This window comes from Lepidochelys olivacea (assembly GCF_965140295.1).
Source record: "Lepidochelys olivacea isolate rLepOli2 genome assembly, chromosome: 12".
Classification (NCBI taxonomy): domain Eukaryota; kingdom Metazoa; phylum Chordata; order Testudines; family Cheloniidae; genus Lepidochelys; species Lepidochelys olivacea.
Genome location: NC_140422.1, coordinates 15945679 through 15973172, shown reverse-complemented (window position 1 = coordinate 15973172; position 27494 = coordinate 15945679). Strand labels below are relative to the sequence as shown.

Sequence of the window (27494 nt, the reverse complement as noted above, 5' to 3'; positions counted from 1 at the left end):
AAGAACTGTTCTGTCATGTTCAGTATGGTTCTGTTGTCACCCTAATTGTTCACTAACCTCAAGTCTCCCAAAATACCAGGGAAGGGAGACTTGGGCTTCTTTTTCCTTGGGGAGGCAGTGGAATGTAGGTTTCTCCGTAACAAGATCAAACTATATTTCTGTCTAATCCTCCTGCACAGCAGAAGGAAGAGGAGTTCTTGATGCTTCAGAAATAAGGTGACATTTTCCCCACCATCCATATTCATCACATACACATAACTATTTATGCAGTGTTGTACGTGAGAGAGAATCCTTCTCCCTGCACAGGCTACAGATTGGTACCCAGAACCATTTGTCAGCCTCCTAAACTCCCACTGCTGTGGCTTTCCATCTTCTGCTGTATTTTCTCATTTTAAAAATGAAAACAATATTTTAGTGAAATTCGACTATATTTTCAAAGTGATGGGGTGCAGTAAGAATTCCTGGTCATCGACCTTGGTCTACCAGGCCAAGGAGGCTAACTTAAATCCACCCTTTAATTGCTTCAGCAAAGGGATTTCTGCAGTCTGTGGAGAAGAATGTTGGATCAGTTCTGAGTGTGCTCATTCTTTGAAGGATCTTATGATCCTTTTTATTCCAGGTAAGCTCTTCAGAGTATTGTTGGTTTCATTCCTCTGCAGGGAGCAGCAGATGACTTGAAAGCAGTGATACACCTGCTTTTCTTTTATTCTTGTCCACTGACACTTGTTCCCCGGTCAGAGGTGTAATTTCATTAACGTGTGTTTGTTTGGGCACATGGGACAAAGCTTTATTGATCTCCGATTAGCTGAGCAACATTAGTAATTTCTGAGGAAAGGATTCCATTAAAAGGCTCTACCTCAATAGCCTTGAGTAACTCAGTTGTGTTAGCATTTTGGCAGTAGACTTTTCTATTTAAAGTCTCCTATCCAGGATTTGAATTAATCAGGTGCTTCCTCCAGCAAGGAAGGCAGTTTGAACTCTTAGCACATGATGTGAAGAATTTGATGGTTTGAATATTTTATAGTCTTACTTCTACAGAGTGAGCTTTTGAGTCTGAACGTCTATCGAAAGATGCTGGAAGCCTGCTGATGAGGGGGAGACTGCAAAAAATGGAGAGAAGAATGTTTGTTTCACACTGACTGGGCAAGCTGTGCTAGAGACCCTGTTTAGTTCGTCTTGAGTGCATACCTCAGGTGATAGGTCTGGCTTCCTGCATCTCACTCTGGGCGGAGCCATGTGGTTCAACCACTCTGGGACTGGATCTCTGGACTGCAGCCCCTATGCCCCCACTTCCCAACTGTATTAAGCTAACAGTATAAGGATTTGCGGGTCTAGACTCCAGGTTTGTGGGGTCCTGGGCAACTGATGACTCTACTGGAGAGCCAGGCAGAGCAGCATCCCAAAATTACTGCAAGGTTAGACACAGCAGGAAGCTCTGCCTGAAGAGATGAGCGACAGAACCGTGCAGCTGCCTGATTGGTCAACACCAACTATTTAAACAAGAAATCTGCCCTAGGGAACCATCTGAGCAACAATGCAGACTCTGGCTTCCTACTGCTAAAGATCTCTCCTTTTTGCCTGATTGTGCTCCCAATTCCTGCCTTTTACCCTGGCCCAGCTTGACCTTAGTACCTGACTCAGCTTGGTAACTAGCTTGCCTTCAACCCTGGCCCAGTGGACACTACTGGGCCAGCCACCAAACAAGCCCAACTGTGAGCGGTATCTGTAAGAAATTTCCCTCCAGAAGCCTGTGACAGAATAAGGTTGCAAAAAGAAAAGGAGGACTTGTGGCACCTTAGAGACTAACCAATTTATTTGAGCATAAGCTTTCGTGAGCTACAGCTGCATCCGATGAAGTGAGCTGTAGCTCACGAAAGCTTATGCTCAAATAAATTGGTTAGTCTCTAAGGTGCCACAAGTACTCCTTTTATTTTTGCGAATACAGACTAACACGGCTGTTACTCTGAAATAACGTTGCAGTGACACAGAAGCAGCTTCCTCAAACAAAGCATTTGTTCACCCAAAGGTACAAAGCACACAGAGCAAATGTATAAAACAAAACAAATGTCTAAAACAAAAAAGGCCTATACATGCATATCCCCTTACTTACCCTGAATTTTTCCTTGCAAGCTTTGGTAGGTTCCACTCAGCCCAGTTACCTCCATCTCCAAGTTAGGAAAAACAGACAGCTTGATGCTGTTTGTGTCTCTTTCTGTCAGTATGGGTCTCTGTCAGCATGTTGACGGCTCACTCAAACCTCCTTTCTGCGTAGGCCATCATCTTTAAGGGTTTAGTATACTCGTTGGTGGAAGAGTAAACTTTTGCTAACCTGGAGGGAGCCAAGCAGGGGCATTCTCCAATTAATAGCTGCCCACGTTGTTCCCTTTGTCATTGTTTCAATTGCTGTTTGCTTCCCCCGTACAGCCTCCTTTGTTGCCTTCAGGCAGGATAATGTCAAACGGGTAAACTGAGGTGCATGTAATATTTAAAAAAAAAATGCATACACTCATAACTCTCGAGAGCAGAAAAAAGAATCCTTTATTGAAAGCCTGAGCTGCAACACTCAGAAACTGCTAAATTAAGGAGACTTCTTTTTTAATCTTCCCCCAATAATTTTCTAACACACTGAGATTCCTAACATGGCATTTCAAATAACTTTACATTATTAAATCTTTTTTCTTCTCAGGAAAGCTTGCTTTTATCTATACTGCCAGCTCATATCTCAATGGGAATGAAACTAGCCATCATAGAGCGACTGAAGGAAACCAATGACGATAGGCAAATGCATGATAACAACTTCCATAGTCTGTATGTGAAAAGGCATCAGAATGTTAGGTAAGTAAAGAAACTTGACAAATGGCTGCATTAAGACATGCTTCTGCTTTTTAATACTTGGTCTATTTACTGATGGTGAGGAGTGTCATGGTTGGGATTAGACAGGCTGAATGAGGAGTTTATGTTCAGATGCTCTGAACACATCTGCCAAGGTGAGAGGAGGGAAGAGAACTGGTTTGAAGTTATTTTGCCAGATTTGGGATTTCTTTTTTTCATTGTAATGGTAAAAAACCCCAATTACCTACCCTCTTTAGTTGTCCAAATCCACATCCTGGACTGGGTAAAGTCAGGTGTTTTTTTTTTTAATGTGTTTTCATGCCAGAGTGAGCTTGTTTGAAGACTGTGGGCCCTAGACTAGCATGCTGTATTTTAAACTTAAATAAAAACAAACCCAGAGAGAGAGGTGCTCTGTTAGAGATCTTTAGTATTGAACCACAGTGCAATTAAATCTCCATATTATTATGAGAAAACAAAGATCATTAAAATGTGACTAAATAGTGTGTCCTTGTCCAGCATCCTGTATGCAGACATTGTGGGATTCACTCGTCTGGCTAGCGACTGCTCTCCAAAGGAGCTGGTAGTGATGCTGAATGAGCTCTTTGGGAAGTTTGATCAAATTGCAAAGGTAAGTGTTGCTCTTCATTATGTGAATGAGGGTAAATGCCACTCTTAGAAAACTACTAGTTCCAAGCTCCTGGGAGTGAGTCCTCCTGCGCTGGGAAGTCTGGGTGATGCAAAACACAGGATAGGAAGTATTCGCTGGAGATTCTGCTTGGCCTGACTTTCAAGCTAATAAAAATCCCAGCAAAAGGCAAAATTGATTTAAAAATCTCTAAAAGAACCAGGAAAGCTATTTGAGTGCCAGGAGGAGGGTTTGTGGTATGAAACCAGGATAGTTCTCTGGGATTCCACTTTTCAGCTCTTCTGCTGAATCACTGTGGATTTCTGGGTGAGTTCCCTAACTCTTCGTGTTTTGCAAGCTTTGGTAGGCTCCACTCAGCCCAGTTACCTCCATCTCCAAGTTAGGAAAAACACCGGGAAAATGGGAGCAGTAATACTTATCTGCAAAACCTCACAGGGGATTGCAATGCTGAATTCCTTAACATTTCTAAAATGCTTTGAAGTCCTCTAAAGAGCACTGTATGAAGTGCAAATATTGGGATATTTTAGTTATGTAATACAGTAATAAAATTTGAACATTGGGAACTGTACAATATAAAACAATGTAGCATGAAAAAGGGGTTTGCGCTATTTGATTAATTTTTTTTAGAGTGGAATTATATTTGCAGTATAATGTAGTGATTGAGTCACATTATAGAATATTTTGTCCTGTTTTCCCTGTAATTAATCATTTGTGTATATACAATTTGACCTTAGGCTGGCAGAATGAATCATTTTAACATCTGCTTTTGATATACTTTTATGAAGCAAATGGGTAAAGAATTTCAGACCAATCTACCTTTGACTATTGTGCCAAAAACGTCAAATTAATATAGCTAAAGGGGAAACTATGTTGGTAAAAATACTGCTTGTGATGGCATGGGCTGTCTGCCAACGTTCTCAAAATTACTTTTGTCTGTACCTATGATAAATATGGAACAAATTATAAAATGTGGATTGCAGTGTCCAGCAAGAACATGCCTATTAAAACTGAAGGCTCAGAAATCTGGAGAATGTATGCAAATGACTTCTTGCCCTAACTTGCATAGTTGATAAACACCTCTTTATATACAGACGTGATCTCAAACGTCCTGATGACCAGAACTTAAGACTGTAGCATAGAATGAGCTTTACGTGTTTAGGAACTGCTATGTTCCTGGCTAACTCTGGCATCTCCCTGGTTTGCTATTCAGCTAACTCGGCTACTCCTTTAAAACTGTTCCACTTGCATCTCCTTGTCCTGGACTGGGTGGAAGGCTGTTGAGAGTCCTATCTAATGATTTTCCAACTGTCCGTGTTATGGAGCTAATATAGCTTCAAAAGAGTAAAGCTGCATTTTATTTTGTCCTGTAATGTACAAGAAGTAAATGCCAGCCACGTTCTGGTTCTAGAAATTTATTTCTGATGAAGAATAAGGAAAGACCAAAGCCTGGCTTTCAGAACTTCCAATCCTTGATTTTTTTAAAGATTGTGGTTTGATTTATAAACTGAGCATATTTGGGTATATGTAACAAACTGAAGCATAGTTAGAAGAATTTAATGGGGTTGGAAAAACCTCATTTAGTTTGTAAAGTTCTAAAGCTTTCCAGGAAGTAAACAGGAGAAGTTGTAAATTCTAGAATAGGGGATTATGCTGATGTTAAAGTATTGTGTAATTATGCTATAAATAATTGAAAGAGAAGAATCCTTAACAAAGTAATTAAATTAAATCTTGATGGATGTGGGTAAATTAGATTGTTGAATGTACTGTATCCCTTGTGCTAAAATAGCACACATTAGAGCCTTGTAAACAATAAATGATCTTTTCCCCACACTTCTAATTTTTCATATAGTATTTCCAGGAGTTGAGTTGTAATTACAGCTTTGCAAGCTCTGGAGAATACTAACCTTCTTATTTGAGCTATATTTTTGTATGACAACCCTTATGAACACATGGCTTGATACAACTGTTACTTCAGTTGCGTGGGTTTTTTATGCCGCAGGATAAAAATATATAAAATCAGTAAAATAAGCATAGATTTTTTTAAAATTAAAATGAATTGAAAGGATAACTATGGGCATTGTTTGTAATGGTTCTTTAGGTTCAAAAAAAGTAACAGCTGAATTGCCTTTATAAAACAGATTAATTTATTTTTGTATAATAGTTGATAAACATCTCAAAATACTCTACAGCTGATTTATTAATATATTTTATAGGTTACCTTATGTCCTGTGATTCGCATCTGTCGATATGAAGGCTCAGCTGAATACATATGTATTTTGGACTTCACAAAATTGTGGAAATGTTTCAATTAAACTTTCTCCAGTGTTGTTTTGCCTGATTGCATTCAAACATTGCCTGAAGTTTTTGTGATATTTTGTGAGAGCAGTAATATGGACGCATAAACATTCCCAAATCAATTGTTGAAGCAAAACCTATTTTCTTGCAAAATGGTGCAGAAATGTCAGGAAAATAGGAGTGATTTTAATTTCATAAAGACAGGTTTCAGAGTAGTAGCTGTGTTAGTCTGTCTCCGCAAAAAGAACAGGAGGACTTGTGGCACCTTAGAGACTAACCAATTTATTTGAGCATAACCTTTTGTGGGCTACAGCTCACTTCATCGGCTGCATAGAATGGAACATATAGTAAGAAGATATATTTATACATACACACAGAGAAGGTGGAAGTTGCCATACAAACTGTAAGAGGCTAATTAATTAAGATGAGCTATTACCATCTCCTGCCTAACTTTTCTCAAAGTGACATTAACAAGTGATGTCTCCTGTTATGTACTCTGGGTATGTACTGATGCATATAAGCAGTGCTTTTTTCCTGTTATGTTTCTTTCTCCTTATTTTTCAGGAAAATGAATGCATGAGAATAAAAATTCTGGGAGACTGTTATTACTGTGTCTCAGGCCTACCTGTGTCCTTACCAGTTCATGCCCGGAACTGTGTGAAAATGGGACTCGACATGTGTGAAGCTATAAAGTATGTATTCTGTAAAAAGGACCTTTTAACCTATAGACACTCAGAAAATAGACAAGCACCTTAGAAATGTAGGGCTGGGATTTTTTTTTTTTTTTTTTAAAAAGGTCATGAAGCCATTGGGTAAGATCGTTCTTAGTCTTTTGTGTGGACAGTCTAGAGTGGATTCACTAACTATTGTATCACTTACACTATTTCATTTTGCATGTGTCAAGTTCGAATGGCTCCAGCCTCTTTTCTATAAACAAAGTATGTATTATGAGAGCAGAACATCATGGGTCTCCATGGCTTATATAGGAAGGAGATGAAATCAGAAGAGAATAAAATGCTGAATGAAATACTTTAAGGCCAATTTATTATTTTTAGTTATACATGATTTATCATAAATCCATAAGACCAAAAATAGCAAAGTCTGCTTGATGATGATAGTATTCCTTTGGGGATGCCTGCCTGGTGCAATCAGAGGGGTGTAATTTATAAAGCACTTTGACGTGTTGTGCTTAAACTGCCCCATGTAGACCCTGCTGGAGGGTCTACATTAGCATGAACTAGACACCTTTTAGAGCATGCCAGCAGGATCTACGCAGTGCAGTTAAAGCACTCTGATGTGTTGTGCTCTACAAATCACACTCGTCTAATGCACTTTGACAGTGCTATATAGACAAGCCCCCTTTATTTTTGGTTTAAAAAGAGTTGTTTCCACATATCTAGAGCAGTCACCATACCTTTTATTATTTCTATTGCTTAGCACACAAAATGTATTGAGGAGGAGAAAAGGGTAGTGTACCAGGCCTGGTCTTGCATTCCATGTGTGCAGAAGGAATGCAGATTTGGATGCACAAGGAGTGCAAGGTCAGGTGTCAAGGTGGTAATGCAAAGGTATGGTTCCCTTCCCACAATAATGTGGGATTCTGTAACGTTTCATTCTAAGGTTACACAGTGAGAATGGATTGACTAGTTATTACGTTCCAGCACCATCTTATGTTCAGGCTTAAATTTCAGCGGTGAAGGTAATTAAACTATGTTGTTGCTTATATTAAAGAGAAGAAAGTTGGCTAGGACAACTGAAGTTACTGCCAACTCTTTCAAATACTGCCATGCGACCACCTACAGCCTCTATTAACCCCAGCATGAATAGAAAGGACATGTGTTTAAGAACACTTCACAACATTTAAACTCTAGCAGCAGCCTAACATCCACATAACATAAAATGTTTTTTTTGGGTGTAAATTACATTTAAGTTCCTAGGATTTAATTCTCCTTTCTTGTATATTTTAGCTGTGACAGTGCCAAGGGGTAGCCAAAAGTTGGCTTAACTTTGTACCCATTGACTTCAGTAGGAGCAGAGTTAGACCACTTCGTAGGGCTTTGACAATCCCATCCTAAGTGCATGTTTCTTTTCATTATGAAAATGAGCCTTGTGTGTATTCTAATCTTAATTGCTGTTCTGAATCGCTGTGCTGTGAGCTGAGAATCAATCTATTTGTCTACCCTGTATTCAGGAGACCATAGTAACGGTATTATTCTATGCAATAAAATTAGAAAAGCTTCAGATGCACAAATCAGAGGAAGTCTCCATAAAATCTTTGGATACTTTTAATAAATCACCACATTTTTCCCCCCTCCTGTCTTCAGCAATTCTAAGTTTCACACCTGCTTTTTAGTGAGTGGAGGAAATCAAACCCGAGTAAGTAATGTATATATGTGGGGCAGATAGCTTATATTCTGATTTTTCTCCCCTCTGCCCCTTTCCCCCAAGACAAGTGAAAGAAGCCACTGGAGTGGACATCAGTATGAGAGTTGGTATCCATTCTGGGAATGTGCTTTGTGGCGTGATTGGACTCCGGAAATGGCAGTATGATGTGTGGTCTCACGATGTTTCCTTAGCTAATCGTATGGAATCCTCAGGAATACCTGGGTAAGAATATTTGTTTTGGCTGTTTCTTCAGTTCTACAGTGATTATTTTTATATTATTTCAATATTTCATTATATTGTGTTGGGCTGCTACACTTATTTTAAATAATGAAGGTTTGAAATCGGCAAAAATGTCTGTCCAGTTCTACTGTGAAAAATGTTTGTCTCTAAATAATTTCTCACCTAATCCATAGAACTCTGATCTTATGTGAGATATAATGCTCTTATATAGCTCTTGACCTTTCTTGAATCCCTGAAACTGTGTTTTATTATATGCTAACTGACTTGATTCAAGTTGTACATTAAGATATATTATATCTGTATTTGTGAATTGAGATGAAAACACATACACAGCTTCTGTAGGCAATACAAGGCTGTATATTTACTTAGTGTTTCTACTGATGATTTAAATCAAGTGTGAGTGATACATTTATCTAGAGAGAGATCCAGAAAACCGAGATAAAAATGCAGCCTTATGATGTATAAACAGTAGGTTGTGTGTAGTTTGTCTATAATAATTAATAATAATAATTAATAGCACTTTTGATCTATAGATCACAAAGCACTTTACAAAAGAAGGTAGTAAGCATGTTTATATATTTTTATAGTTGGGGGAACTGAGGCAGAGGTGTAAAGTGACCTGCCTGACATCACCCAGCTGGGCAGTGTGGAATGTGGGAATAGAACGTAGGTCTCCAGACTCCCAGTGCAGTGGTCTATCCATTAGTTCAAGCTGCCTATCTGAGATACTTACTAAAAATAACATGAAATGTAAATATTCTTTAAAACACAACCATTTATTATTTCCCTTATTCAGAAAGAATACCAACTTAGTGTTTTTCTGTGTTGCAGTGTATGTAATATTTGAAATTGTGATTATAAAATACCCCAAATTCTGTTTTTAAAAAACAAAACAAATAAAGATGTCCTGGGCTTGCACACACTCGTATTATTAACTGTTTGAATTACAGTAGGACCTAAATGCCCCAACTGAGGGCTGGGCCCCTTTGTGCTGGGCTCTGTACGTACATGTAGTAAGAGACATGCCCTGCCCAAAAGAGTTTAAAGTCTAAACAGACAAGAGAAACCAATATTGAAGAGGGAACAAAGGCATGAGGAAGTGCAGTGACCTGTCCAAACTACACAGCAGGTGTGTGGGAGGGCTAGAAATGAAAGCCTGGTCTCCTGGCTCTCAGCCAGTGTCCTAGCCATTGAACCATGCTACTTCTGTCTAAAATGGATTAGAACAGCAATTTTATTACCTTGAGTCAGATGCTTGTGTAATCTAGAGATACACTTATGGGGTTTTAGTTTTGTAATTTACAGCATTATCTCACAAGATGATACTTTATAGCTGCTGCTCTCAAGAGAGAGTGAGAGATAGAGCATGCACTATGGACAGGATTTATCAAAGAAAACTGTTTTTTTTTTTCTGTTTTTTTTTTCTCCAGCCTGTACAGGACCAAGGAAGTTGATTCTGTCCCTTCCCTCTTCCACCCCAAATGATTCTGTAATTTTCTGGGGCTTTCATAGCCTGTGCAAATCTATCAATGTTTTGTGGAATGACAATTTTATATAAATCTACGATTGCCATTAAAAAACCCTTAAAGCATAGCTCGGTCTTGAGGGGTGGTTCCTTGTTACCACCTGCCTGAGTGACTACAGATTGCTCAGCTTAGAGTAGTAAAATAGGTTTACTAATGGAGAAAGAGCCCTGCAGACTCAACAGGGAATCTGAAAGTTGAGTTGTCTACTGGTGAAGGTGGCTGAGCCAGAATGTAAAGTAATTGCTTAGTTACCAGTTGTGGCTGTGATGTGCCAGCCGCAGTAGAATCGAGCACACTGCTTGTGTGCTCTGTTGACTCTGCAATGCTAACAGGAGTACAGAATTGTAAAGATTTTTTTTTTTTTTGCCTGTAAAGCAAGCTAGCATGACTCCAAATACAGTGAGGGAGTCAGAAGGTGCATTTTTACAGTCCATTTTAGGACCATAACCACATCATAAAGCTTTGATGGCTCTGTTCCCTTCTACAAGCGTATGTTTAATTCTCTGTTTAATATTACGACTGGTTTGGGTTGGCCCGCTGGTGCTGAAATAGCACCGTGTAATACTGCACTTTCTACGTGTGCGTAGCACTGGGTCGTCATGGGGTTCAAAATTTACACTACTTGACAAAAGGGGACATTTTGTGTCACAGGGGTTATGGCGTAGCCTCACAGGGAGGCTGCTTGTTACACAGCTCCTGTGAAGAAAATCACAGCGTGAGTGAGATTCCCATAAACACACAGTGTTGGCTAAGTTTGCTGTCACTGCAGTCAATGGAAGTTTTATTTCATGGGGAGTAGCTAGGCAGACACTGAGCACTATGGAAAACCCCACACTATAACAGAATTATATGCCAAATTGACTATGTTTGTTCATTTTACTGTAGGGTGTGGAGTTTCTTTTTTGTTTGGCTATCTGATTTTTTTCTCTGTACAATGTAATAGCTATTGCAAATGATCTGCAGGTGTATTTGGTTATTAGTTTACTGGTGAATTTTTTTTTAAAGTTCTCAATTTTCAGTGTCCCTGTACAAATGCAGCCAAAAATACTTTGAGGTGTACCCAAATAGCCATTTTTCTATGGAAACATGAGCTTCTGACCTAGAGCAGAGTTATTTGTATCATAGTAATGTGACCTCATTTCTTTTCTGTGCTTCTGAATGATTTTTTGAAAGCTTTTGGTGTTGCTGAGCTGGTTACTGATGGCCATTTCTGCATGTGTCTGAAAGATCAGAACGTGTTTTACCGTAACCTTTGAAACGTCACTCTTGTTGTAATTTAGCTTAATAGCTTTTTTTGTTCATCTGAAGACCAGGCTGACTTAAAAAACATTGACTAGTTTAGGCCCAGCCCTGCAATCCTTACTGCGAGTAGCCTCTTTGTCTTCAAGGCTGGGTGAGGAGGGGAGAGTATATTTACCCTTTTGTGGAAGTGACCAAAAACGGCATTGAGGCTGCAGTTGGCATTATATGCCTGTCCCTTTTTCAGTGAGGCTCAAGTAATGTCCATGAGCAAATAAAGCTCCCTTAATCATTTCAGAAATTGTCTAAATATTTCCTTTCTTGTTTCTAAATATATAGAAAAACTTTTATGACCAGCTCTTGTTGTGACCTGACGATTGTAATCTTATAAACAATATAGTCCGTATGATACTGACCTTTACTTTACAATGGGAGTTTAAGTGAAGGACAGAAGACATGCTTGCATCAAGGTCTGAAGTGTGCTGCATTTATTCTGTAGGCTTAAAAAAGCATCTGATGTTGTTAATCGTCATATGCAGCTGAGCAAATTCTTCAGTCAAGATACTGTCTAACAGATGTTGCATTTGAATGCTTCCAATCTATTGGAAATCCCTAAAGAATTTGCTGAATGGGAGACTGAATCTAAATAAGCCCTGGTTAATTTTGGGGTGTCACCTAGCATTTTACAATTGCTACTGGACACACATAATGATTTAGGGCATCTTATAAAATTTCATTTTAGAAAGTCCTCTTAGGCTGGTTAAAGCTGAGGTAAGAATTGCAGCAAAATAGTCTCATAGGCCAGTTACCAGTAAATAAAACAGAAACATCTCTAGTCGCTGTGGGGTCAGGTGCAGTTAGGGTGACCAGACAGCAAATATGAAAAATCGGGACAGGGGTGGGGCGTAATAAGAGCCTATATAAGAAAAAGACCCCAAAATTGGGACTGTCCCTATAAAATTGGGACATCTGGTCACCCTAGGTGCAGTCAGGACTGGGTTCAGCCCTCCCTGCTCCAAGGCATTCTCACCTATTGACTCCCAAAGAGCTACCTTTCCTCCTGGGAAATCTGATTGGTCAGCAGTCTCGAACCCTTCCATTGAGCACATGTGCAGGGAAGGGGAGTGGGGAACTGCCCTTAACCTCCTCCTTGCTGTAATTGGGTAAGCCATCAGAACCCTCTCACAAACTCCATTTTAAAGTCAGTGACTGGGTTCTCTTCCCAGCTCTGTATTTGATTCATTGTGTGACCTTGGACAGACTATTTAACCTCTCTCTGCCTAAATTACTCCATCTATAAAATAGGGTAAATCTGTAGCTACAGAGAAGCATATAAGTGAAAGGATCATAATTGTTATTTTATTATATTAATACATTTAATTATTTGGAATGTCTTTTATTGTGCAATTCTATAGAAGGGGTTTGCACAAACACCTGATTCTATGTGATTACCTGGTGCAACGAAATATTCAAGACAAGGCTCCTGTGATCAGAATGAATGCATGGGAGTATTAGCAGATCCTGTTCAGAGACCTGCACTGTTGCTGCTGTGCTTCTGATTTCTCTCTCCAGGAAAAAAAAATACATGTTCAGAATTGCCCTCCTTGTTGTTAAACCTTCCATGGATTTACTTCAGTCCACTTTGCTGATATTCCTTCTGCCTGTCTAGCACAGGACTCATCCCTCCACACAGTTTTAACTATTGTTTTGTGTGCGAGAGAGACAGCGCATTCTCTGAAGCTCCTGTCATCTGGAACAACCTTCCTTTGTCTCTTTGCCTTGTCAGTCATCAAATCTTCATTGATGATATTTCTTCTACCTTGCCTGCACCTCTTAATTTCTCTATCCCTCTGCTATTTACTTTCATGTATTACTTAGTACCAGGACGTGTTTTGGGATACACATGGTATGAAAGACGCAACACAAATAAAGTTGTATTGTATAATGTACCATGAAGGATCATAAATAAGCAATACTGTTTGAACTGCTGTCAGGATCCTGGAGTCATCTGCCAAAGCTGTTGAAATGTAAATGAGTTGCTTAAACTGACCTTTCCGTGAATGTTTAGGCCTTTTGTTCTTTTTCCCCACTCTAGTCGTGTACACATCACTGAAGCAACGCTAAATCACCTAGGCAAAGCTTACGAAGTGGAAGAAGGGAATGGACACCTGAGAGACCCATACCTTAAAGCAATGAACATCAAAACCTACTTGGTGATTGACCCAAGGGTATGTGTCTACATTTAAAATGTGTGTGTGTGTGTGTGTGTGTGTTTTAGTTCAGGAATATTATTTGTGTGTGTGTGAGAGAGAGAGAATATGGGTCATCTGTGTGGTTTGAATGTAGGACCTCTGGATCTAAAAGCATGTGCCTGTACTGTTTGAGTTAAAGGTCCAGTAGCTTGAAGGCAATAGCTGACTTACAAATGTCTTACGTGGGCCAGCTACTAGAGAGGAACAAAAATGCATGCGTATCTATTATTTGATGTGTGTGTGTCATGCAAAGCAGTTTCAGGATAAAGGCTTCGCATAAAGCTAAACTATATAATAATCCTGAATTTCAAAGGAAAAACTCTGCCATAAAGTCCATCTCAAAAATGTCTGAAGCTCCTAAAGCAAATAATTATGAAATTGATCTGCCTGTTCTCTTTGAAGGAAAGCTTGTTTTAAATAGCGTTCAGTGTAGGACATACAAGTAGCTTCACCATAGATGTCTCAGTAGCCAAATGTTAACCATTCATTTATTACTGCTGTCCCCAGAAGGGGATGTTCAAGGGTGATGGTCACACATGAATACTTGTTAACTACTGAGACTGTCTGCCCAACAGAGATCCTCTTTGTTCCTTAAAGCCTTCCTCAGTCCTCCTCTTGTGTGCCAGAAGTGGAAAATAATCCATATCTACAAGGGTTCTCTAGTGTGATTGATCTCTGAATTAGTGCCAAGCTGGGGCTTCATCACCATTAGCCCTTCCTCAATAGTTCACGCTATTCACTATCTTTCATTATTACCCCAATACACTCCATTGCCGGATGAAGTGCTAGCGTTACAAATGAGACAAAAGGATGCATCTAATTCTCCTCCTATAGTTCATGCTTTTCTCTGGCTATCTGTAAACAAGCAAAATAAGTCACTTGGGTGTTTAACAGTTTTGAGAGTTTTATGAGGAAAAGCGAATAAAGAATCAAAAGAAGAGAATCTGGGGCACTCCTGTAATACCAGCTGAGACTGGGCTCTGCTATGTCACATCCAGAGCTTGGCTTGTGAAGTTTATTGCAATGAAACCCAACAGTTCCTGTATTTCATTGGGATCCCCGAGCGTGGATTATGTGCCCTTGCAGTCAATCCTGAGCTTCCCTGAGTATGCTAGTGCAGTTGGGGCTGGCTCAGCACTGCAGACAGAACAGACATCCATCTAGGGTAGCAAAACGTTAATTAACTGTTGATAGCAAAACTGTTAATTAACTGGATGACTGTGAGTGAACATTTGCCATTTTGCTTATGGAAGTAATATGCCTAGAGCTTGGCTTCTGTAGCTTTTTCTTGTACACAGACCCTGTTGACTGGTACCACTGATCCTTCTTTGTTATGCCCTCGGAAATATGAAAGTTTTGTTCCTGCTGAAACCCAGCTCTTGCTGTTCTTATGTTCCCCCGATAGGAGTTCTGTGGCTCAGGTAGTAGAGACTCTGAAGAAGATTTTGTTATCTTTGTTGTTTTGATTAGGCTTTCTATCTAGGATGCTTTTATATAACCTCCATGAGTAACTCACTCATTTCTGTATTCTGGGTCAATAGCCCTGGAAGCCATTCTTTAAACACTGATCATACTGAAGTGCTGCAGTTTGCTATTAAATTCCCATTTAACAGATAGAAGTAAGAAAAATGAATAGCCAGACCAGAGCATGCAGACACTTAGAGCATCCGTCAGAAACTTTCTAAATCTGCTAGGAGCCACCTTTCTCCCCTCCACCACCCCCCTCTGCCCTTCCCCCAGCTGTTGTTTGTTTTTAGGTCCTCCTGCTCTGGTTACTTCCCCTCTTTTCTCCCCCTCATTCCTCTAACTCAGCTGAAATCTACATGCACCTTGGGGTGGAGTTACCACTTGGTGTATCTTGTGGTTGAGCTGAGTACCTTGGGAGCAAGAAATTTATGCTGGTGAGTGAAGCAGCTGCCCGAGTCCCCAGTCCGATGATGTTTCCTTTATCTTTCAAGTGTTGTCATCGATGCTGTGAGTAGAAATGAAGAGAGAGATCTGGGGAGTTTGCTCCCCTTTCTTATAGCAATTCTCTTCTCTGAAAATCCTCTCCAGCTGCGGCTCAGGAGACAAAGTCTGATTGCACGGGAACTTCCAGCTGTTCCTTTGCCAAGTTGTACATTTCTTGCTCACACCCTTTTTCCTGCCAAAGAATGGCTGCTTAGCTGGATGATAGTCCATTTCATTTTGTTGACATTTTGTTGGCTGAGGCGTCAGTTTGCCTTTTGTCTCTGAGGAACTGGTTTGTGCCTGCTTTCTTGAAATGGGAACGTGTCTCAGGAATGTCATACAGTAGACATGCAATTTTACATATAACATTGTCATACACATTTTACCAGGACAATAATGATCAACAGATTATGAGTTTTCAAATGATCTCTCATAAGGCATTTTGTACAAAATCATTTTACAAAAGAGTTTTGTAAAAATGGTGAATGTGGGGATATGAACTGTCACGGGCCATTTTTCAAATTTGTCTCTTCAGCGATACTGCCAGAACAGGCCATTCAAACTGTCTGTAATTTAAAGAATATGATCTTTGCCACCCACCATGCAGTTAAACTGGTATTCTGAAAAGCGTTTTGGGGGAAAATAAAAACGCACCATAGAATGTTCCAGGTTAAATTTTCTCAGTCTAGACAAGCCCCAAGTGAAAGTATATTTTTGTTTTTTGTCCCTAAACTGCTAGTCCTGAAAAATCCACTTGAGATCTAAAACCAAGCTGGGTCCTTTCTCCCTTATGCGTCATCAGTAGTAAAGAGTCTGTAGTTAAAATTTAGTTTACAGTTAATACCTCAGCCAGAATAGAATTGAACTCCCTCTTCCATAGCTCTAAATTATATCCTTAGTTCTGCTTGTTTAAGTGCCATTGATTTCTCTGAAGGTGGTACTGAGAGCAGAATTTTATCTTAGTCAGTAAGGCAAACAGATAGGACTGTGAATATACAGAGCTGGATGACTGCTCTATTGGGTAAGAAAGGTGCCTTTTTCACAGATCACATTTCTGACCATAATCATGCTTTTTTACGGAGACCAAAATATCGGTGTGTGTTCAGCGAACAATTGAGAGTTCGAAATTCTATGAAATGTTGAATAAATAACAACCTGCTTTTTCTCTTGCATGCTTGGTGTCTAGTACTTATTACCATACCTAGATACACCTCCCGACAGACATGTTGTATACAAATACAATGCAGTTGTCAGATGTGCTATTTTTTAAAAGGTACATAACATTTCTAAGGTAATGTAATCTCTTTCTCTCCCCCACCACCACCCCTCCCAGCTTTATGGGGAGGTGAAGTTGTTTGTGTGGTACTTATTTTTACAACTTCCAAATAATCACAAGATAATCACACAAGAATGGCCACACTGGGTCAGACCAAAGGTCCATCTAGTCTAGTATCCTGTCTTCCGACAGTGGCCAATGCCAGATGCTTCAAAGCGAATGAACAGAACAGGGCAATCATCAAGTGATCCCTGTATAATCTCATTGATTAATAATAGCTTGAAGCAGTATGCAAATTTTTATCTCCCTGTAATTAGTAACTATGGGGCCACGTAATTCCCTTTAAATCCAAGTAGCCAAAGATTGGAAAGAAAAAGAATTAGCAGAAAACAAATCAAATGATCTTCTTTAGCTATTTTAAATTACAGACTGGATACTACAAAGACATGCAGGTGATCGGGTGCTTTACGCTATTCTGTGATTAGATTTTTACTGGCACACTATGCTGTGTGTATACTCAGCGGGATCTGATATACCTCCATTAAAATGGGTCTTGCACTCCTGGAGATGCCTAAAATGTGAGGATATGCTTATTCATCAGTGCACTATCTGAGATCTGATGCTGTTATTACACCAGTTATTCCTAATGTGTTAGCTGCTTTTGGTCACATGAAAGGACGTTATGAGGCTTTATATGTTCCTTTGCTACACATCCATGGCAGAAGGACATAATCTCTGTTGCAATCCAGGGTTGAGCTTCATAGAACTCTGTCCAGCTTCCTCCCAACCATTGTGTGGGTCCCTCTGTGTCATGTACCCAAGACCTCGTGCTTATGGTCTCATTCTACCTTGACTTTCCTCTGACAGTGAGGAAACCCCTTCATCTGTCTGCAAGGCTCTGTGATCTCTGATGATGCTACACATGGTCCAGAAAGCGAGAAGGTTGAATCAGAGCAGTTTTCAAAGCAGGGAACCTCAGGCAATTTAGAGACTAACCAATTTATTTGAGCTTAAGCTTTCGTGAGCTACAGCTCACTTCAGCTCACGAAAGCTTATGCTCAAATAAATTGGTTAGTCTCTAAGGTGCCACAAGTACTCCTTTTCTTTTTGCGAATACAGACTAACACGGCTGTTACTCTGAAATCAGGCAATTCAGTTTGTTATGATTTGCTTAAACTAGAGTTAAACGAGACCGGGGATGGGGAATCAAGGATGGCACTCTGGCTGATGTATGTAGTGCCATGTCCCTGGAAACCAAGGTCCTACATATTTGTGTGGCTCTCAGGTACAATCCAACAGAGCTTCAGAGTGCTGTGTACTTTTTTTTTGGTATGTAAATGTGTGTGTCTCTTACTTTTAGTCAAAACAGCAGACGTTGAATAATCATCTCCCTAAAACACGAGTGAACGATGGGCTGAAGATGCGCGCCTCTGTCCGTATGACACGTTATTTGGAGTCCTGGGGAGCAGCCAGGCCCTTTGCCCACCTGAACCACAGAGAAAGTGTCAGCAGTGACTCCTCAGCTCCAAGTGGGAGACAAAGAAAGGTGATGGTTGGATTGGCACTGCATGGTGTGCGTGGGTGGGTGGGTGGGAGGGGGGTGTGATGCCCAGTGCAATGCATACACACCCACAGCCTTAAGCAGGAATAGAAACACTGAGTTCAGGGAGAGGGCACCAGAAAACAAAACAGGGATAGGGAGTAGGAAGCAGGAAGGCAACATACACACACACCAGTGATCATATAACCACACCATGGAATCAACCCAGAAATGAATGGGCCAGTGCAGATAACTGAGCACAGGATGAATGGAACGGTTAATCATGTAACAAGAAGATTGCTGCATCCTGCACCAGCTTCAGTTTCTGGATCAGTTTAAAGCGTAGCCCCAGTCTGGAGGGGGCCATGACTGCTTTTCCCAATGGGAACCTTAATTATCTTGACAGTGCTAACGTGAAAGAATAAAACAGGATTTATTCTCCTTTTCATACTCCTGGAATTTCAGAGAGGATTTTAAAGGTAGCAATTTAGGCCCTGATTCTGCCAAGTAATTAAGCCCATGCTTAACTTTAGTGCACATGTAAATTCTATTGATGTCCGGCTTTATTTTAATTAAGTGCTTTGCTGAATCCGGGCCATGGGAGTGCAATGACTGTAAGTAAATAAATCAACCAACCATTAAGCTCATCTTACTGAGAGAGGTGATACTGTCTCCAGTGCATCACAGTTATCCTCTGTCCTTTTTGTATCTTAACTTTCACCTGAGGACCCACTAGACCCAAAAGAGATCTCACTTTAATGTCTCCTCTGAAGGATAGCATCTCTAACTCTGCAGCATCTCCTTTCCCCCTCACTGCTTACATAACACCAAGTTACGGTATGGTGTTTGAATCTTTGGTCTTCTGGTGCTGAAAAGTAAATGAAAGAGATGCATCTTGCTCTCAGCTAACCCATACTTATATGCTAATCAAATACCATGTAATGTTGTACACAACACCTCTGCAGCTCCTCTGTGTCTGCTTGCCTACTGGGGAACAAAGTGCTGCAGTATGAGTTGTCAGTTGAGTTCCTCCCACTTGTGCTGTATCACTGTGTCAAACTAGCTTTCTCTTATCAGCCATGTAAAATATTTTTTCCAGTTTATGAAATGTATAACTCACTCACAAATCCTCTTGTTTAGGAGATACCTTTGCATTCTACAGGTCGTCAAAAGACTTCAGATAGGTAAGTCCAGCACTGTTGTTATGTACTGTGTGGTCCCATTACAATTTGACATACTGTAATTATGTGACTTTATTAAAACAAAAAAACCCAAAAAACCCTAGATTGGCAGGAAGACCTATTGTGGTAGGCACTGTACAAAGAAGTAATAAAACAGTACCTGCCCCACTCTTTCACTCTAGATCAATTTCAGATACACTGCACCTGCTTCTGTTTAGCAAGAAGAATATTGGATCTTGGTTGAAGAATAACTTGGTTGTAAATTAGACGTGTTTAATCATAAAATCATGGAATATCAGGGTTGGAAGGGACCTCAGGAGATCATCTTGTCCAACCCCTTGCTCAAAGCAGGACCAATCCCCAATTTTTGCCCCAGATTCCTCAGTGGCCCCCTCAAGGATTGAACTGACAACTCTGGGTTTAGCAGGCCAATGCTCAAACTGCTGATCTATCCCTCCCCCCAAAAGTGACACGGGAGGGGGTCTCTGGGAACTGAACTCAGGTCCTAGGCTAAATATCTAACCGCTGGACTATCCTCCCTCTAATACAGTGGTTATATGAGCCTGAAAATCCTAAAACTAGTTTTGAGCTCTGCATGGTTTACTTGTTCCCGACTGGTTGCCCTACTTGTGTTCTGGTGTGACCTAGTCATCCCACAAACTTGTCAGTGACAGAATTTTTCCAGGCAGTCATTCTATACCCCCTCTTTATTCTCATTCACAATAGCAAGCTTTGGCCATTTCTTTATACATACTCTGTTAGATGAAGTTATTGTATGGTTATCCAGCTTGCAGGGTACATCATATCAAGATGAACTGGTGTCTGAGACATTTAAAATATCTCATGGTTGCATATACAGGCCGCATATTCATCTTCAGTAGAACAATTCATAAAGTACAATTTTTAAATCTTGCATTTAATCACAAGATGCTTCTTAGCTGCACTTATGCTTTATTAGGTTAGAGCTGACTCTTTTTGAATGATGGATATTGCAGCTAATGTCTCTCATGAATAACCAACCACACCAAATTTGGCCTTTGAGACTTCTCATGAAAACTTCTTTAGGAAGAGATTTTTCACTTTGACAAAAAGCTGCCTTCAAAATAATTTTTGTCTTGAATGATTAATTTGATTATTGTTAATCTGCTAGAGCTCTTGTATTACATTATGTGTGTTACTCTCTGTGTTAGTCTGCATGGATCTAGACAAGAACAGTTATGTACCTCTTCACTTGTAAACTATAAGTGAGTTCCTTCTTTCTTCTTTTACTTCTGTACTTGTTCTGTCACTCTGGATGCCCATATTTCCTCACTGACTCCATATCCTTCTTTTTACAGGAAAGTAAGTGAGATGCTGTTTGTGTAAGGAGGGAGGGTAACTTTAGAGAAATTTATACTTTTGTGTGCTGTTCCTTTTTGATTTTCGTATTCACAGTAATTGAGAATATTCCCAGTAGTTTTTAAAAAGTTTTGTTTGAAAATTTTCAGAAAATTGACATAAGGCAATTGTATTTTTGCTTTGATAAGCCCTGAATTTGGCTTCAGTGTGTAATAAAGTATTGGAATTATTTATATTTGTTTTAATAGTTTCTTGGGTTTATTTTGGAGATCATATTGTTGTTCTGATATATTTTTGAGGATATTTGTAATTAAGTGACAATGATGAATAACCTTTGCAGTATGTGACAGCTACACTGTGCATATATTCTACAGCATGTTTTGGAAGTCTGAGTAAAGATACATCACATTCATAAGCCAGAAATTGATTTGATGCTTAATATCTTCTGTCTCTCTCTCTCTCTATTTAGAAATACGTCCCAGAAGGGAAGGATGGAAGAAGATATTTATGATGAAATGATGTCGACCATTGAGGGTCTCAGTTCGACTAAGTGTGTACTTTTTAAAATTGTTTTTCTAGGTTTTAAAAGCAGCTCTCCTTTTCTCCAGAGAGAACCTGCATTGCCAATTTTAAAGCTACATGTAAACATCACCTTTCAAAATTTTTTTTGTTTGCTTGTGTGCCGTTTGCTTGTTTTTAACTTGAGTACAGTGGGAATTCTTTTGCATTAAAGTACAGCTTAATAATATAGTTCCATTGTGAAATTCTCAGCCAGGTTACAGAAAAATGTTCATTTGTGAGAAAACAAGAAATTGTAACATTTTAACTGTCCCAGCACATTACACAATAGTGGGCTGAATACAGGTCACAGGAAATGTGGGAAGGTCAGAGGGGTGAGGCAGCTGGGGCACACATGTAGGCAGAGGTCAGGAGCACATGGGTAACTGCTGGGAGCACTGCAGATATGACTCCCATGGCTGGTTCACTGAGGGTACATGGAGTATCAGTGCTAATAGCAGGCCCAGCAGTTGGCACAATATATCTGTAAAAAGCATATGAGGGCTGCATTTTATATCTTTTAAAATGAATTTTAGCATAGAAATGCCTATGAGCTATACAAACATAGAATGATTTCAATTGGGAGGGAGCCATCCATCCCTTCCTCTGGGTTATGGCAAGGCTGATATACTTGTACTCAAACCATCCCCAATAAATGGCAGGTATTTGCAGGGTGAAGGCATGGGTGACCGAGTATCTCTAATCCATCTCTAACACCTCTCTTTACCCTGTCGTATTTATGACAGGGTACCCAGCCAAGAAGGTTTCAGACTGGATTCCTTTTGTACTGATGACTATACTACCAAAGGGATAACTAAACTGGTGCAAATCCATGAGCTGCAACCATGAGATAACTAAACTGGTGCAAAACCACTAGTGCAAAACCACTAATAGTCGAAATGTAAAGGCTCTTAAGAGTGCTTTGCCAGCTGTTCAGAAAAACATTATGCCATGCTAAACAAGTCATTAGCTATGTGAACAATGGAATCCAACCTGAAACATACGATTTTTGCATTCTGTTATGTTAGTTTATTGCATACATTTTGTAAAACCTATTTCTATTTTAATGCAGACCATGGTGTAGTAACTCAGATGACTTCTGTGGATTCTCACTGTTTTTTGTAGAATCTGGATTGGAAAAAGAGGTTAGTAAGAGATTAAGTAATCTTTTTTGTTATCCTAAATTACCATTAAAGAACTATGCCTACATAGGAGCTGGGAGCATGCTTCCCAGTCTGGGCAGACAGACATGCACTAGCTCTGCTTGAGTGTGCTAAAAATAGCAGTGTGGACGTTGGGGCACAGGTGCTGGCTTGGGCTAGCTACTCATGTCCGAGCCCAAGCTCTGGGTCTGAACTTGGGTAGCTAGCCTGGGCTGCCATGTCCACATGGCTATTTTTATCACACGCGTGTCTATCTGCGGGGACTGGGAGCTGCAGTGTAGACGTACCTTCATAGAAACATGAAAGGACAATTGAAACTGAAAGTATGTTCGTTCCTATATTGGGATTCCTGAGGTGACTGCAGCCCCAAATACATCTTAGGTGACGTGATGTAATGGAGATCTCTTGGTTCACTTGGCTTATTCCCTCCTCCTTGGTAATGTTGTTAATATGGACTAAATGAATTAGGAAATAATCTAGGGTTAAACCTTGGCCCTTTAAAGTCAATGGACGTTTTGGCAGTGGGTCCAGCATTAGTCTGAACATCTTCATTATAAAAAAGCAATGAGGTATTTAAAAAGTGTCTTTACATACATTGTAGCAAATAGGACTCTGCTTTCCATGATCATTTCTTTATGCATCAGTATGATATTTGGTAGGTACCGTATATACCCTATATGAATGGTAACATTATCCTTGATCCTTAAAACATCCTGAGTCATAGCTTAAATGGAGGCAGGATTAAATTTCAAATACCCTTATGTATACGGTATTTTACCATTCTAGTCCTCGCCTTTTCCCAAACTCAGGGGGACCCACAACCCATCCCCGTACCCCCGAAAAAGAAGAGCCTTCACTGAACCACTCCAGTCCGAGGAGAGCCCTGGTTAAACCCAGAGTGATTCACGCATATGGACACATTCATGAGGCATATGTGTATATATAGTAAAACTTGCATCAAGAGCCTTCTCAGTTTGAGGCTGCTGTCGGTGTCCTCAAGGTTTCAGTTCAGTTTTGGGTAGCATTCAGTTAAATGAACTTCTCCTAAAAGTTTTTCTTCTGGTATCTTGTGTGGTAGTTCAAAACAGATTTCACTGTGTGTGTATTAATCTACTCACATAGGACGGGGCCCCCAATCACTATGATAATATAAATAGTCATATAATCAACTCTTATAGTAAGTGTTAGTTTGGAAGCTGTGCTGACTTACATGTTGTGTACAGATCCGTTGTGCAGTTACTGCACCTTGTTAGGTGTCCCCAGCTGGTTAGAAACTGATTCTTTTGGACTGGGGTCTTTTTCTTCAGTGATGCCTAACTGTACATTTTATCTGGTTGATTGGTTTCTCTTCACATTCTTGGCTTAATAGTATGGTGCAAAGATACTTTTGTGGTAGAATTAAAAAATACAAGTAGTAGATTACAAAAACTAACTCTAGAATTATCCTTATTAAATGATTACAATCTTTGTTTCAGTATCGCACCATCCCCATCCCCAGACTGAGGAGTTACTTTGTCTGTGCCGGTATTGTGTTGCTCTGTATATTTGTGATACAGATGTTTGTCATGCCAACGTAAGTGTGTGGTGTTTTGCATTTCTTTACATTTTAAATGGATTCTCTGGATAAAACATTGCTTGCATGTGAGCAACACCTTTAGCTCTTACAGATCATCCTGAAGGGCTGAAGCTAAGGCTGTCTACACTTAAACCGCTATAGTAGTGCTTCAGTGTAGACATGCACTACTGTGATGGGAGGGGTTCTACTGTTACTGTAGTTAATCTGCCTCCCTGAGCTAGGTCAATGAAAGAATTCTTCCATAAACCTGGAGCTGTCTATGCCGCGGGTTTGATAGGTTTACGTACGTCTCTCAGGATGTGGATTTCTCATATCCCTGCATGACGTGGCTGGGTTGATCTAACTTTTTAGTGTAGACTTGGCCTAATAAGTTACATACACAAATACATATTCATTCTTAATTGTGACATGCTCTTTGTTAGTATAGTGCATTCATAGGTAGTTTTGCACCTGAGCCAGGACAGCTGCATTAACCTAAGTGCACAGTGTTTCCTTAGCAGTGTGTTTTAGCTGTGCTCAGTATACAGAGGGAGAAGATCTATTAAGTAAGGAAGTGCATTTTAGATTGTTTTTCTGATCATCACCTTAATGACTGAAGATGAACAAAGGAGAGTAGGGTTAGGCAGTTTAGGAGGGTTTGAAGCCTGAATCTGATGTGGAAGGAAAGAGAAAATCAATGAAGGCGTTTGATTATGTAAGTGACTAGCTCAATGATACAGTGTAATCTTCGGGGACTACTGTACATTCACATTGGGAAACTACTAGACGTTCTTATTGTTGTATTCATTAGAAGAAATTAGTTGTAGCAGTGGCATCTTGTGTAGACTGGTGATAAGATTTGCGGAGGCTAGAGAAGACGCAGTAGATCAGTAGAGATGGCCCAAATTTTGACAAAGATTTAAGCAGTCAGGATGGAGACACCTTCAGAGATGCCTGGAGGAGGAAGACCAGATTTGGTGAGAGTCTGGATGATGGGGGAGAAGGGCAAGACACGTGTAATTGGCTGTGGAGCACTAAGGAAACTCTCACCACAAATATCTCTTGTAATGATAATGTCAGGATTATGAATTAGGTTAGTAATATTAGCTCTAGTATTCCTATCCGATCGTGGATACCATTATAATATAGTTGCTTAATCTGATTCTAAGGCCAGAGAAGATTTGTTAAATGGCTCTTTGTCACAGCTTGGAGACAGCTGACTTTCCCTGGTATTTTAAATTTTCTGCCGTATCTGTTTTTCTCTGCTGTGACACTAATGATGCTGGTGTGGTTTATCCATGGGGTAATAGCACATGATTTGAATGAGAGAGTGGAACACCTGAAAGTGAATCTTTGCCAAGAGAGGGCAATAAACGTCCACGGAAGGCCCTTCCTCATGATCATGTAATGCCAAAAGAACAGCAACGATATTTATTTTAGTTATGGGAAACTGCATTAGTGAGTGTTGCTTGGTTAGTTGCAATTTGACTATGATAATATGCATAACACTTCCGTTTAACTTTGTTCTCCTCTCTCTGTTTTAGAACCGCAAAACTAGGACTTTCATTTGGAGTTGTAGCAGTCATAATTGTGCTTATTTTGTGTGTGTGTTTTGCTGATAAATGCCTGGTAAGTAAAAACATAGGCCAACATTTTCAAAAGTGGATGGCTAACGTTTGGCATCTAAATATAAATTACCTGTTTTTCAGAGGTGCTGAACTTTCGTAAGGGTTACAGATACTCAGCACTTCCCACAGTGAGGACATTCATATTAGATGCCTAAAATATAGATTTAGGGACTCAATGTCCAGCACCCGCATTTGAAAATTCTGATCATAATTCTTACATGCAGCTGTAAACACACTTTTAACTGGATTTTTAAAAAGTCCTTTCTGTTCTTGCAGTCATATTTTCTGGGGTTTTTACCCTATGTAGTGGTAATCCTGGGTATGGATCCTGTAGTTTTCTGTGCTGAAACTGACATTCAAGTGAAAGGGAGTTTTGAGTGCATATTGATTTTAGGACTTGATTGACTATAAGAATTCATAAGCAAATAAGAAAAATGCAAATTCATGCATGTTGTAAAGGTGGTGATTCCATAGCTGGCTGAAGGGTAACGCTCTTAAAGTTGGACCTAAGTAAACCAAGAATTCTAGAAAGTAAAATGACTAGTATTTGAATTGACTGTGTTGTGGTGCACAGGTACATTACCAAATGTATGCAAACAGTGTTTTTAATAAAATTAAAACTGGCTGTACAAAAACAGAGTGCAAGTCCTATGATGTAGAAAAAGAGACAACATCCTCCAGTCCAGCCTCCCCATCACCCACCCCCAAATCAGCCCTCTGATTTGGAAATGCCTGGGAGAACAGGGGAGCATTACTGTGTGTCCATAAGATCACTAAACTTGGCTGTGGTGGACCAAGGAGGGAAGTGAATTTTAAAGCTTTGTTGAGAATTTCCTGCCATCAGCCACTCCCAGCATGGCAGATCTCAGCTACCATGAAAACAGATGTGGAAAGAGATAGGTCTCTTAGGTACCCAGGGCCTAAGCCAGTTAGGGTATGTCTACACTGCAACTAAAACCTGTGGCTGGCCAGTCCCAGTTGACTCAGGTTTGCAGGGCTTGGGCTATAGGGCTGTTTAATTACAGTGTATAGACCTTTGAGCTTGGGCTGGAGTCTGGGATCTAGGACCCTGCGATGTGGGAGAGTCCCAGAGCTTGGACTGCTGCCTGAGCCTGAACGTCTGCATCACAGTTAATCAGCCACTTAGCTGAGCCCTGCGAGCCCCAGTCAGCTAGCACAGGCCAGCCACGAGTGTCTAATTTCAGTGTAGACAAACCCTTAGGCCAAAATACTGCATTCACTGCACCCTGATACATGAATGGTAATTTTGTTACAGGATTAAGTGGCAGACCCTTCTTGAATTGCACATGTTGTATTATATATTCTGCTGAGCCACAGGAGGGAAGAAAAAGGAAGAAATCCATAACCAACATTGCATTAGGCTTGATTTTGGCAGCCGAGTACTACAAAAGGACAGTTTGGATTCAGTATCCCAGAATAAGAAGCTTTTGCTACATTGGCATAATGTTTGCATTCTGCATAGATGTATGTGTTAGCAAAGAGATTTTTTTTCCATAATAGGAAGTGCCGGTTTGGGGTGTGTTTGATGTATGATTGGTTTATTTTATTTGGTCTCCTTTAAGTTGTTAATTTTTCTTTTATACTTAAAACTAGCAAATTTTAGTGTAAACATTTTAATAATAATTTCTCTAGCATGTTTCATTAGGTGACATCAGGCTGTTTTGAAAACCTAAATTAACTGAGTCACAGAAAACATCCCAAGTGGAATAAGAAAGTATTTATCTCCATTTTATTAATGGGGAAACTGAGGCACAGTGGTGATTTTTGTCCAGTGTCTTTCAGAGTCAATTCTAGAGCTAGGAATACAACCCTAGTGTCTTGGCTCTCTGTCTCTTGCTCTAACCATTAGAGAACAACACTTCTCTGTTT

At 39.9% G+C, this 27494-nt stretch overlaps 1 protein-coding gene across 1 annotated transcript in view; it reads left to right on the top strand.

Annotated features, from left to right (window-relative positions):
• ADCY7 (adenylate cyclase 7) overlaps window positions 1–27494 on the top strand; it is a 111107-nt gene that overhangs the window by 66698 nt on the left and 16915 nt on the right. Inside the window, exons 7-17 of the mRNA XM_084644679.1 lie at window positions 2687–2835; window positions 3349–3460; window positions 6338–6465; window positions 8222–8380; window positions 13259–13391; window positions 18002–18187; window positions 19322–19365; window positions 21170–21250; window positions 22331–22403; window positions 23897–23994; window positions 25521–25605. Coding sequence (XP_084500805.1) covers window positions 2687–2835; window positions 3349–3460; window positions 6338–6465; window positions 8222–8380; window positions 13259–13391; window positions 18002–18187; window positions 19322–19365; window positions 21170–21250; window positions 22331–22403; window positions 23897–23994; window positions 25521–25605 — 1248 coding nt within the window. The remainder of the gene's footprint in view (window positions 1–2686; window positions 2836–3348; window positions 3461–6337; window positions 6466–8221; window positions 8381–13258; window positions 13392–18001; window positions 18188–19321; window positions 19366–21169; window positions 21251–22330; window positions 22404–23896; window positions 23995–25520; window positions 25606–27494) is intronic.